The sequence below is a fragment of the Pezoporus flaviventris genome, unplaced genomic scaffold (assembly GCF_033815535.1).
Source record: "Pezoporus flaviventris isolate CSIRO_AGI_PZ_B2104156 unplaced genomic scaffold, CSIRO_AGI_Pfla_v1 ptg000050l, whole genome shotgun sequence".
Lineage (NCBI taxonomy): Eukaryota > Metazoa > Chordata > Aves > Psittaciformes > Psittacidae > Pezoporus > Pezoporus flaviventris.
The window spans coordinates 4,989,004-5,002,108 of record NW_026892598.1 but is presented as its reverse complement, the minus strand read 5'-3'; the positions used below and the strand labels follow the sequence as shown (position 1 = coordinate 5,002,108).

The window sequence follows — 13,105 nt, the reverse complement described above, 5'->3', positions numbered from 1 at the left end:
TTGTGTCAAGAACCACGTACTTTTTCCTATGTGCATCTCTTCACACTCATCCCAAATTGCCACATGATGACCTGAGTTTAGAGAGTCATCAAAACCACCAAAGTGTTACTACACAAGTGCACATCCATATCCTTGTTGCTCATTACACTGTCTACTGGTGCAAAAGAAGACTATCAAATGGTTCTTGCCAAAAGGTCTTCATCAACTGCCATGAATATTACCATATGTGCTATCTAAAATAGAGACAAAGGGAACAGTTTTCATAGATAAAAAAATTTTAACTACATTAGAGAATTCTCATGTAATCATGGTGGCATGTCTGAATCCTTCCTTATCAATGAAAACCAAAGCAGTAATATTTTCTGCAAGAATAAGATTAGAAAGCAAACGAACATCTCTCACAACCCTCAACTCCCTGAATTCATGTGAAAGAGTCCACAAGCTTTAAGACTAAGTTTTTCCAAGTAGGCTCACTAAACCAAGGAGACATTCTTCTTAAGTGGGGGGAGGGGAGAGATAGTGCATTACAGACACCCATCTGCTAAAGGATACATATCTACTATAGGACAAAATATAAACAAATAATATAAAGGACTTCAATGTACATTCATCAAGTTCTCAAGCATCTCTGCTAATCAGTTTGATACAAGAGGTGACAAAACATGTCTGGCCATTCAACTTAGAAGGACCAAAAAGTCTTCAATGATTCATGACAGGAAGAACCTATAGTTGTACCCTGTGGTATAAGAAATATTATGTGCCTCCTGAACCACAGACAAAGGAGCTTGGTAAAAACAAACAAAAACTTATCAAGGCCTTACATGTGCTTTGATACACAGTCAAGAGACCAAAGTATATTATGTGGCCCAGAGAAAAAATCAGCGCACAACTCCTTGGCAGGTAATGACATCCTAGATACAGAGGAACTGATAAGGATGTCCCAGGTGTCCATATACAAGACTGAGGAACTTGTTTAAACGACCAGCCAAGGAAACATTTAGCTTCAGAAAATACTGGCATTATAAGGACAAAAATCTGTTTGAGAAGGTTGTGTTGGAATGTATCACAGTTCATCCTGAAAAAAGCAGAGGTCTACCTTTATGTACCTTTTCTCTTACATAGCTCTTTTTAACTAGTGCTGCAACAGAGATGAATAAATTTTAGCTGACAGGAGTATTAAACCTTACACACTAAAGACTAGCAGCAGAATAAAGAGAGAAGATCCTTACAGATCTTTAAACCTCTTAATTCCAATAATAGCTCTGAGGTTTTTTAGGCACTGAAGCTCTGTTTAGAAAAGACTATAGACACTGACTGAGCAAACCATTTAGAGACAGCAAAATGCTGTTTCAGTACAGGGTTTCAGTACATTGTGCTTAGGTACAAATAAGCTCAGATGTACATCATTAAGATACAGTTTCTTCCATAGAAGTTAATGTTCAATATGCAACAGACTCCTCCAAACAGTGCTATGGCCAAGACACCTTCAAAGATGCACAACACTATAGAAACTTTTAATTAGAAGCAAACAGTTTCACTTGTGAGCAGTACTTCAAAGCAGATGCCCTTTTTTAGTACAAATATCTCAACTTGGTTTCTAGTTGGGTTTATAGATTTGCCTGCAAGGTACTTCCCATTAGTGTGGCTGGCATGTCTGCTTTGCAAGCACAACATGCCTACTGTCACCTTTCCATTAGAGAGGACAAAGCAAAGTCCACAGCTGTCAGAATGTATTACCAAGGCAATACAGACTTATGTCGTTCTACACAGAAGAAAAACACATTTGTTCTGGGCCTGAGTAACAGAATGAGCTCTTAAAAATGTGGAGCCCAAAAAAGTAAAGCTTCAAGTGAAAAAATACTCCTAAGATAAATACTGATGCTGCAACTGATTAAATCCAGTGGAATGCAAGTAGAGAGCAAGTTTTCTCTTTTTGGCATACATACATGGAGAGGACAAATGCAGACATGATCCTGTGTGTGTTAAGACAAAAGTTTTGTATATGTCTGCTTGACAATGTATAAGTAAACCACTACATTAATACATATAATCAAAAGAGAGGATCCACTCTGTGATGCCAGAACGACCAAGATAACAGCAAGTCCTGTCTGATTGTGTGTACAGTGATGATGAAAGACCAGATACACTGGAAAACTCCTACAGCATCAGTATCTTCCAGGAAGGCAGTAGAGAAGACAACTCCTTGAAACTAGTGTTTCTAGTCAGAAAAGGTGTCCTTCATTTTCGCTGTTACACCCACAACTAACATATGCAGCTATTTTCTGCCATTCTTCAGCAAGGTAGGGAAAGGAAACACACAGTGGAAGTTAGTATTGAATGTCAATGACAGAGTACCACCGTACGTGGCAAACAGAAGTCTGGCTTCAGGATTCTTGGTATCAAATGGCTCTTCAACAACTCCTCTAGAACACACTGATCAGAACTATCACTCTGATTCAGCAAGAATAATTCACCAGACGTGTGATGCATTAACTCTTTCAGATCTCATTTAAATATGCAACACAGAAGCTAGCTACCATGGCATACACACATAGACTGCATACAGGCACATTTTGCTGAGGTACCTTAGACAAATGCTTCAGTGTGAAGGCAGCTCTCATCTTTCTGACTTTCCTCAATAGTACCTGAAGTTCAACTCCCAGCAAGCTGGAACTCAAACCAGCAAGGAAGGCATTCCTGGCCTTGATCAGCAGAATCTTGCATCTATAAATTTGGCTGACTGTCTTTTCTCTGTCAGAGGTGATCACTAGAACTCCCAGTCCCACTGTTTTTGCCAATCTGATCCTTTACACTTCAGCTGTTACAGCTTCTAGTCCAATACACAATCAGCTGTTTTGCATGGGAAGCTACAACATCTAACTTCTTACGCCAAATGCCAAAAGGACACACTAAAAGTCTTGTCTTCAGCCAAACCTTCTGTCATATGGGAAGAAGGAACAGGACAGGAATAGGACAGGAACAGGACTGGAATATGTTGCTCAGAAAGGCTGTTGAGTGTTTGTTTTTAAAACATAACTGGATACAGCCCTGGGCAAGCTGACTGATAAAGAATATGCTCAGGTATTACATATTTTTTAGCCATATGCTTATTAAAAAGCATTAAGACAACCCACTGAGGAATAGTGGATTACTGGAAATGAAACTGGGCTCTGGTAACACCAGACAATGTCTAAGCTGATTGACAGCCAGAGGCAGTAGGATGTTTTATAAAAGAGAACGTCTTTGTTCTAGAACTGCTGAAGAGTTAGTATATTTCTTCCAGCATAACTGGAATTTCCCAGTTCAGAATGGGAGTTTCATTTTTCCACCAGCTCCTTGAGAAATCCGAAGGACCAAGGCAGACATTACTACAAGAAAACTCTGGAAGAATGCATCCGTTCTTTCTGCCACTTAAAAGATGTCTGCCTCTTATTTTCTCCTTCTAGCTACAAGAAGGAACTTGGGAAGACAAATGGAGAAAAAGATAATAGAAGGCAGCTTCACCTGACAAACAACACAGGACTGATGGATTTTGTTGTCTTCCCATATTGATGTACAAGCGTTTAAAAGGCTACTATTAGAAGGAAGCTAGCACCAAGACTGGTCAGAAAGGATCACCTGTGAAATAATTACAGGCAGCTTGAATCAGCACATTAGAAGAGCTGCACTTGGTCAGAACACAGATGTTCCTAGCCTGACATCCTCTTTGACAACAGCAGGTGCCTAGGGAAAAAGCATAGCATGTAAGACAAATGTAGTGGTACCTCTTCCTCATATGCTGGACACTCAATACTTCAGGCACTATCAGTTAGTGACAGTTTCTTTGGAAAGAAGAAGATCCTGATGACTGAAGCCAGGGATCATCCATTCATCAGTGAAAGTATTTCTTTTGATCTCAAGATGATAATCATTCTCCATTTACGTTCCCCAGGTCTCTATTATTTTATACCCCATATCTCTATCTTTCCCTACTTAAATGATTTAACTTAATTGTGGCCCATACAGAATCCATTACTTATCTTTACCCATCACCTTCTGAATCACCACTTCACTCTGCTCGATCTCTCAGTTTTTGTTTGTGTACTTTCTGAATAAAGATGGGAGGAGCACACCCGATTTTGATATGTTTCTCCAGTGGCGCAGTGTTTGCCCTCTTTTCCTCTATTAATAAGCATAGAGATTGGACTGTCTTTTCAGGGAAGTCTGCTGCCTGCCTGGGACCCAAATTAGACATGTCACCAGATGACTTGAGTAGCTTAGTAAAGCTTTCAGACTGTTATCCACCCCTGCTCTTTCATGTGGATACTACTGATGTTGCAAGAAAAAGTCTAAAGTTGATCAAAAGAGATTTTAGGGCCCTGGGAAGAATGCTATAATATTCAGGAGCACAGGTAGTATTTTCCTCAATCCTCCTAGTAATGGCGAGATTTTGGAAGAAACAGACAAGCCCAAGATACAGATAGCTGGCCCTAGGCCTGGTGTTTCCACCAAAACTTCAGGGTTTGTAACCTTGTGCTCTGAGGCACAAGGTATAACGGAGCCTGACAGGATCCATCTGTCCCAGTAGGGGAAACGTATCTTTGGCTATAAGCTGGCTGGACTGACAGAGGGCTTTAAACTAGAATCACTGAGGGAAGGGGATGCCAACAGGAGAGCTGAAAGTAAGCCAAGGGTTGTCATGGCATTGCCCAAGGGTGGCCATGCTAGCAGGAGTATTTACATTGCTCTTGAGAGCATGAAGGGCTCAGGAGTACATCTGAAATGCTCATACACCAACACATGCAATACGACAAACAAGTGGGGTGAACTGGAAGTGCTGCTCAGTTCCCAAAGCTATGAGAAGTGCTGCTCAGTTCCCAAAGCTATGATGCCAATGGTATTAGTGAGACTTGGTGGAATGAGTCCCATGAGTGCTGGGATGAAAGGCTACAGGCTGTTCAGAAGGGATAGGCAGAGCAGGCAAGGTGGAGGAGTTGTGCAGTATGTAAGGAGAGATTTGACTGAACAGCCCTCACAGTTAGCAGTGATGTAGTTAAGAGACTTTAGGATGTCCCGCTTGACATCCTTGTCTCTGAATTGGGGAAGACATCAGTTTGATCGGTGGACCACTCAGTGGATAAAGAACTGGCTGGATGGCCGTATGCAAAGAGGCTCAATGTCCAGCTGGAGACCAGTAACAAGTGGTGTCCCTCAGGGATCGGTGTTGGGACTGGTCTTGTTCAACATCTTTGTTGGTGACATGGACAGTGGGATTGAGTGCGCCCTCAGCAAGTTTGCCGATGACACCAAGCTGTTTGGTGCAGTCGATACGCTGGAGGGAAGGAATGCCATCCAGAGGGACTTTGACATACTTGTGAGGTGGGCTGATGCCAACCTTATGGCTGGGGCTTTTCAGCCTGGAGAAGAGAAGGCTGCGTGGAGACCTCTTAGCAGTCTTCCAGTATCTGAAGGGGGCCTATAAGGATGCTAGAGAAGGACTCTTCGTTAGGGACTGTAGTGATAGGATAAGGGGTAACAGGTTCAAACTTAAAACACGGAAAGTTTATATTGGATATAAGGAAGAAGTTCTTTACTGTAAGGATGGTGAGGCACTGGAATGGGTTGCACACAGAACCTGTGAATGCTCCATCCCTGGTGGTGTTGAAGGCCAGGTTGGACAGAGCCTTGGGTGACATGGTTTAGTGTGAGGTGTGTCTGCCCATGGCAAGGGGCTTGGAACTAGATGATCTTAAGGTCCTTTCCAACCCTAATTATTCTGATTCTGTGAGGATTAAGGGGATGGAAAACAAAGCAGATATCATTGTGGGTGTCTACTAGTGATTATCCAGCCAGAATGATTGCCTGTAGAATAACTCATCTGTGCTATCAAGAGAAATCTCTGAATTAGTAGCCCTTTGCTCTACTTTCCAGAGACTTCAACTTTCCAGACATCAGCTGTGAACACCACACTGCTGTGACAAGAAACTCTGGGAAATGCTTGAAGTTTGTGGAAGGTAACTTCTTGTCACAAGTACTGAGTGAGCCAACTAAGAAAGATGCCCTCCTGGACTTTCTATTTGTGAGTAGACGAGGATAGATGTGACATTAGGAAGCATTTCTTCACAGTGAGGGTGGTCAAACACTGGAATGGGCTTCCTAAATAGGTAGTTGATGCCCCAAACCTGTCACTGTTTAAAAGGCATTTGGACAATGCCCTTAGTAACAGACTTTAACTTCTGGTCAGCCCTGAAGTGGTCGGGCAGTTGGCCTAGGTGATCATTCATAGGTCCGTTCAATGGTCTATTCTATTAACTTTCAAGTACTTCTTATAATTCGCATTTTTTCATACTGAGCCAACATTTTCATGAAATTATAAATGTTAGGGTCTCCTTTCCCAAGCTTAACAGTCCACACAGGGAGCAGATGGGGAGAGAACCAACATTTTTTTAACATAAAGAGTTCTTCCTGTCCATTACTGCAGTTAAGTCTCAGTTGCAATTTTATGAGCCAGCAACCTGGTAATAGGAATTTCCGTACTTCTTGAGAAAGCCCTGATCTTTACAACCCTGAACAGTCAGCTGAATTGCTACTTGCACCCCTTACCAACTCATTTAGTGCAATCCTGACCAGCAGCTGTCCAAGTATCCCCTCTGTGGAATACCACTCTGACTTCTGCCTTTCTGAAGGCATTGCTAAATCATTTTAGTCTTGCTCCATTTCCAGTCTTTTAACCAATCTTTTAATCCATCCATTCAAGCACCTTCCCTGATGTCCCAGGACTAGGACTGCCTAATTCTCTAAAAGCTTTTCAAAAAGAGGTCTGGAAATTCAAGTAAATGTTTTGAGAATAGAAATAGGAATTTAGTGTTCTCCTGAATTGCCGTATCTGAATCACCATCTCCTGAATCACTCACAGAGTTCAAGTTATCAAAAAGAGAAAAGCTGAGCATGTACAAAGTCTTAAACATACATACAATTCAGTAAGGGAGTTTATAATTAGACTGCAAAGGGAACCACCAGATATGTTGCCGGTCATGAAAGTAAATTTATTACGAATTTTGGATTATTTGTGACTTCCAAAACAAAAACAAACCCAAACCCAAACATCCTCACCAAAAAACCTTGTTTGTTTACAAGCCTGCATTCCTCTCAACTCTCATATCTCTGCTGTAGTATTCTCTCTCCCTCCAGCTGAGTAGATAGGAAAAGTTTCCATTGCTGGTGATTGTAAGCTAAACACAGAAATTATAATTTCCCAGATGTAAAAAAATCAAATTTCTTTCAGAGAAAAGTTTAGGGATCCAAGTTACCCAAGACATGACTGTCCAATGGAGAATCCTCAAATGACTGGCTTGGCAATGCTAAAGGCATATTGCAAGGTTTACTGACTGCTGGCTCGCAGCTAAGCTACTACTGATGAGCATGCATTCAATGCTGTTTTGTTAAGAAGGTACTGAGAGAAACACCAGGCATTTTTCCTGTTCTGAGGCTGGCAGCCACTCCCATGTAAGTACCCAGCATAAATAATTCAAATATTAATCATGGAAGCGTCTTTACTGATACTGAAAGTGTCAGTAGTCTGCACTCTGGCATTTCAAAGGATCTACAGAGCTGTGCACCTGCAGACAGCTATGCACCTGCAGACAACATATTTGAACCTGGAATAAACACTGATTACATTTAAAAGACGTTTCATAGCCTTCATATGAGAAGGCCTGGGTCCCTGGGCCTGGCCAGAGCCATGACTACAGTTTACATAAGTCAGAAAATGATGGTGGCCCTTACAGGCTCATTAACAGCTCTCTACAACAAGACTGGCTGTGTCAAGACAACTTGATGATTCCGATTATTGTTGTGCTGTGCCTGCTCTATTACAATGTTTACACAGGTTTAAGGACTGCTTATTTGCACTAAAATAACCATTTGCTTGCTAGAAAAAAGAGGTACACCCAACAGATAATAAGCAAATGGACAATGAACACAGACCAAAGATTCTGGATTAACAGCAACATTTTGTCTGCAACATGAGCTACAAAAAAGACTAAAATTTGCTGCATGAATTAAGTAACTGAAAATATAATAGCTTGCTCTGTGGATAACACAGGAACCGCTCATCAACCATCAAAACAAAGTACTGCTGTCTGCAAACATTACTGATATCCATAGCAAGATGTCACATGTCACATGTCACAGGTATCTTTTATGTATGCGCTAAAATATCGTACAAATGCACAATACCATACACACATGCAAATGAGGTTATTGCTGAAGAGCAATTATTTAATCACAGTGAAATTTTGGGGGCATTTAAAGTTATTACGCAATATTACAAGTATTTTTATGTACATGAAAAGTCACTTCAAGAAGACAGATACTCTCATTACTTCAGTATCCTTCTGTTGCCACAGTTTGACAGATGCTGTTGAAGTTAAGTGTTCATTGATACGACTTTCCTGTTAAAATAAGGCTAAACAAAGCCTTGATGCAGAGTTGCATTATGCCTTAAATGCAGAAAAAAAGATGTAAAAGCACAGCTCTTAATATGAAGGACAAAAACACTTCTGATGATCAGACAACAGACAGGGTAACAGACATTGGGGGTGGGGGTTGCCAGGAGGTTTTGGAGCTGTAATGCCTCCCCCCCCAGCATTATCACATTTCATCTATTATTATATCATAAGCCTAACTTGCACAGCAAATTCCATAACCTTGACCTAAGATGTGATAAAAACCTGTGGAAAAGTCTATATGCAGACATAAGACTGTTCATGCAGGATTTACTGGTAGCTTATGGATTTAAGAGGAGATAAACCCACTAACAATGAAAAGCACAAAACACAATGGTGTGGGAAGGAGAAACTACCTACACTTACTGTGCACACATGAGGCCAGTTCTCAAGCTGACGGAGCACTGCTGTGCTGAGCTCCTCCCAGTATGTTTCCCGGTAGATCTGTGGCATCTTTGACACCCAGACACCGCTGCTGCACTTGCTCAGAATCTCCTTTATGCGACCTTGAATTTCACTGACAGGAGCAGCAGAAGGGCCGGAGGCAACAGTATGTGTCTCGGCAGTGGATGTATTCAAGTTATCTGATAAACAAAAATACAGCCTTGAAGTAAACACAGACTCATCAGCAGAGAGAAAGACAGATGATTACCTACCTACTTAAAAATAAACCATGGGAGCTCCCAGCGTAACACCAAAACACATCTCTCCCGCCCAGTCACTTTCTATTGGAAAGAGCCATGGAAACCTGAGATATTTAGTTATTGACCTGAAGCTGAATTTTCAATCACTGCAGTTATTTTCCTCTGATGGGATCCTGGAAGAGGTTACAGAACTCTCATTCATGCTGTACTGAGGCATCATCCCAAGAGGGAATTAAGATAATATCATTATGAGTACAAACACCACAGCAAAGACACAGGCAAACATCCAAGGATGTTGCTCTAAATTCAGACAGAGATACAAAACAGACCAAAGACTTGGCTTTCATTCTAAGATATATGTCCTGAAGAAAAGTTTGAACCCAGGACCCAGACCTCCTGTGCTACTGCATCCAAGGAAATCTGCCAGTGGATCAAGGAAAGAGACAGCAACTATTCAGCTGCTTTGGACAGCTGTATAACATTGTGCGTAGGAGCAGGGCAGTCATTATCCCAGCTGGAAGTTCGTATCACTGCTGCCTCATTAGTACTCCTCTCCTCCCTTTTGAGGCGTATAATTGCTACCAGACTTGAAGCTTCACAGATCAGCCTGACAGGTCTCAAAGAAAGCAACTGCACAACTTCTGGGAACCAGGCACATAGAATAGTATCTTCTGGACAGGTAGTCCAGAAATGTGTTGCTTACACCTAAAAGCCAGGATTTCACTCTCATATACCAGACCCCTACCCTGGCAGTGAAGTTAAGCATATTCCTCCTGTTTCCAAGCTATTCACACAAGCTTTGTGATTAGCTTTGACACTCAATGAACAAGGATTTTCCTAGAAGACAGAGGTAGACAAGTAAACACACATTTTTTCCCCAGCACCATGAAATCCAGAGTGAGAAGGTTCACTCACAGAACTTAGTTTCTCACCCAAACCTAAGTACCAAGATGGATATTTTTCTTAAGACTGCACCCAATCTAATGTGAATAGGCCACAAAAATTTTCTTAATGGGCAAACATACCATTTGAATCTACAGAAGAGCTTCTGGACAGGTGGACTTGCAACTCCTTTTGAAATCGTGGTGGGACAGTTAGTCTTTTCTCAGGCCTACAATTGGAAATAAAATTGCTTTAAATAATTCTCCTGGCTCTGAACAGCCTTCCATTTGCTTCCAAGACCTGTACATGAAATAAAATTTATTTCACAAGCTTCTAGCAAGCTCCCTGCACAAGATCAGTACTCACAATGTCCTGGCTTAGAAGACAAGCTGACTAGCAGTAACAAGACAAATCAACAGGCGGTTTCTAATTTTTTTTATTCTCCCAATTATTGCAAAAACCAAAATACATAGTAAAGAGACATTAGCAAAAGGAAAGCACCTAGGTCTAATAAAACAGTTGATGGTCTTACAGTTGATACATTCAGCCTCACTTCCTGGGTGTTAGTCTGGATGGCATCCCAGTCTTACTGTTAAACATGACTATGCTTCTTGGGCATCATGACAGAGTCTTCTGAAATTATCTGGCTTCAGAAGTCAGAGGAACACCTAAACTACACAGGAACCCAAGGTATTTTTGTGGATGCTGTTGCTACACTGTTCAACAGATTCCCCTCTTAAGTGGTCACCCATAGAAAGGACACAAATCTGACATTTGCAGGTGTTCTTTTGAGCTCCCTCAGAGAGGAGTAGCTTATACAGGGAGCACATGCAGCACAGTTAGCTCCTGACAATGAAGAAGTCACAGCAGTGTGCAGCTCACTATGACAGTTTTGGAAACAGTAAGCTATGGAATAATTACCTACACGAAAAGTGAAACAATAAGCTGTGGAATAATTACATACACTGAAAGTGTAAGGGAACAAGAGTTGGATAGAAGAGTTCAAAGACCAGGATGAAGCACCTCTCAAGGAAGAACTGCAGTGGAGAAGTCAGGATGGCAAATGTTCAAGAACACCTCTCCACAGAAGCATAGCAGGTTGCTATGAACTTGTTTCCCTTGCTTTTTTACTGTCCCTGTAAGAAGAAACTACTGCTCCTCCATCACCTATGGGGCATTGTTTGTACCAAAAATCACATTTCTTATCTGTGTTGTGTCCCACTGCCTTAGCAGTGATGACAGCCACTGCCCAGGACAGCATTTTCTAAAGCAGGAGAAGCATGCCCAGAAATACCGAACAGAAGATCAACAACAAGCACATTTATGAAAAACAAAGGGGATGAGACTCAAAAGGTACAAAACTCATCCACACAAACCACAAATACTCATTCATACCTTGCACTTGTTGGGTATCTGAAAAGACTCTTCCACCTGCCTCACAGGAAAACCCTCTACCTCCTGGGCACAACTCAGATCCCCACACAAAGCAGCATAACAATCTTCTCTTAGAAAGTGTGATGTGACTGCCATGCAGACCCTATAAGAAATCCAGGGTCCCACCTCCCTGTACATGTATTTACCAGTATGGACAACTCTAAGCTAAGGTACCCAACAAGAAAGACCCCTTAAGGGACACACACTCAAAAGGTCTACCACCAGTTTTGTTTGCTAGGCAGCAAACGAAACAATTCCATGAGCTAGCTAATGGAGACTGTCCTGCTACTGCTGCTTTCCGGTAGGAATCCAATAGCTGTGATCTAGTCCTCAGTGTCCACGCACCATTTATCCCACCTTACCACTCGTGATGTGGATGCCATGAGTGCAGGGTAAGCCAGCAGAAACTGCAGTTTCAGTGAGGAAGAGGGCAAATGTTCCCTTTCGAGTCATGCTATCTGGAACACCTCAGAAAGGAACTGGTAGCAGAGAACTGATGATTCTCTTATGTTGAGTGAAAACTAATTGGATTTGGGATACTTTCAGTATTAAAGAGACATTATGAGGTACCTTCCTATGGTTCCTACTGTGGCTCAACAGCTCCCCATAGAACAAAGCAGTGATACATTACCAGTGAGCTCAGTTATCATCAGTTTTGAGCCCTGCAATCAGACAAGAATCCTGTGACACACTGCTTGCTCACACAGACTGTGGTGGTCTTATCTCTCCAAAGATGGGATATAACACAGCTAGGCAGTGGCCCACCCAACACACTTCTCACCAGCATGAAGGTATGGACAACTCAGCTGCCTCAAATTTCTCAGCTCCTAGAAACGGGGCCCAAGCAATAAGAGACTATGCTCATGACATGAACTTAACCAAGGGATTGCTGCCACAAATCCTCTGAAGTCTCAGTCAGGACCAAGCCTAGCAGTCAGCAGTGGGGAACAAAGACCTCAACAGATCAAGAGCCAGGCCCCAGGGTGCTCAGACATGGGGAAGTAAGTGGGGCAGGGTCAGCACCATCTCAGCAATTAGTCTCACAGTGCTTAGCTCAAAGGCGACCTGAGGTGGAAGGACCTGTGGAACAAATCTCTCCTACACAGCTGGACAGCTTGGCCCTTCTCCCCTCTGCACAGCAGCCTCCTCAGCCAAGGAGGGCACAGAGCTGCTGACAAGTTTCGCCCGTGCAGCCTCACCCAGCACACCCAGAAGCAACAGAAGGGGGGCAGCTCGGTCCACACTTGCGTCATTAGAGCTGTGCTGCACATAGAGAGGACCGTTTGGAGCCTCCTGACAATTCCTGGGTGCATCGCTCCCCTCACCTGCCACATGTCTCTTCCCTGGCCTCTACCTCCAAACCCTCTACTCTTCATAGGCCCTCTGCCGGCTCCTCTGGCTTCCTCCCGTCTGCCACTGCTCCCCTCTCGCCCGTCTCAGCTCTACAGCATCTGGCTCAGGCTGCCAACACCACCTGCCTCTTAACTCCTCCAGATTTATGCCTGGGCAAGTCCAAAGAGCATCTGCTGCAGCCACAGTGCAAGTGCCCATGGACACAGGAGTGTCTCCTGCCCTCAAGAGCAACCCTGCTCTAGAGATCCCCCTGGCAGCCCCAAGGCTGCTCCCCATCCCCAAGGCACCGGCCAACTCAATCAGCAT

The 13,105-nt window shown here is 42.8% G+C and overlaps 1 protein-coding gene across 4 annotated transcripts in view; it reads right to left on the bottom strand.

Annotated features, from left to right (window-relative positions):
- Positions 1-13,105, bottom strand: part of LOC133277143 (tudor domain-containing protein 7-like) — a 53,908-nt gene that overhangs the window by 33,194 nt on the left and 7,609 nt on the right. For 3 of the 4 annotated variants that reach the window (XM_061468754.1, XM_061468755.1, XM_061468753.1), the window contains exons 4-5: positions 10,156-10,241; positions 8,853-9,070 (exon numbers count right to left, since the gene is read on the bottom strand). In XM_061468754.1, the coding sequence (XP_061324738.1) occupies positions 8,853-9,070; positions 10,156-10,241 (304 nt within the window). Of the gene's footprint in view, positions 1-8,852; positions 9,071-10,155; positions 10,242-10,544; positions 10,681-13,105 lie in introns of all 4 variants that reach the window. The other variant, XM_061468756.1, reaches the window with a different exon arrangement.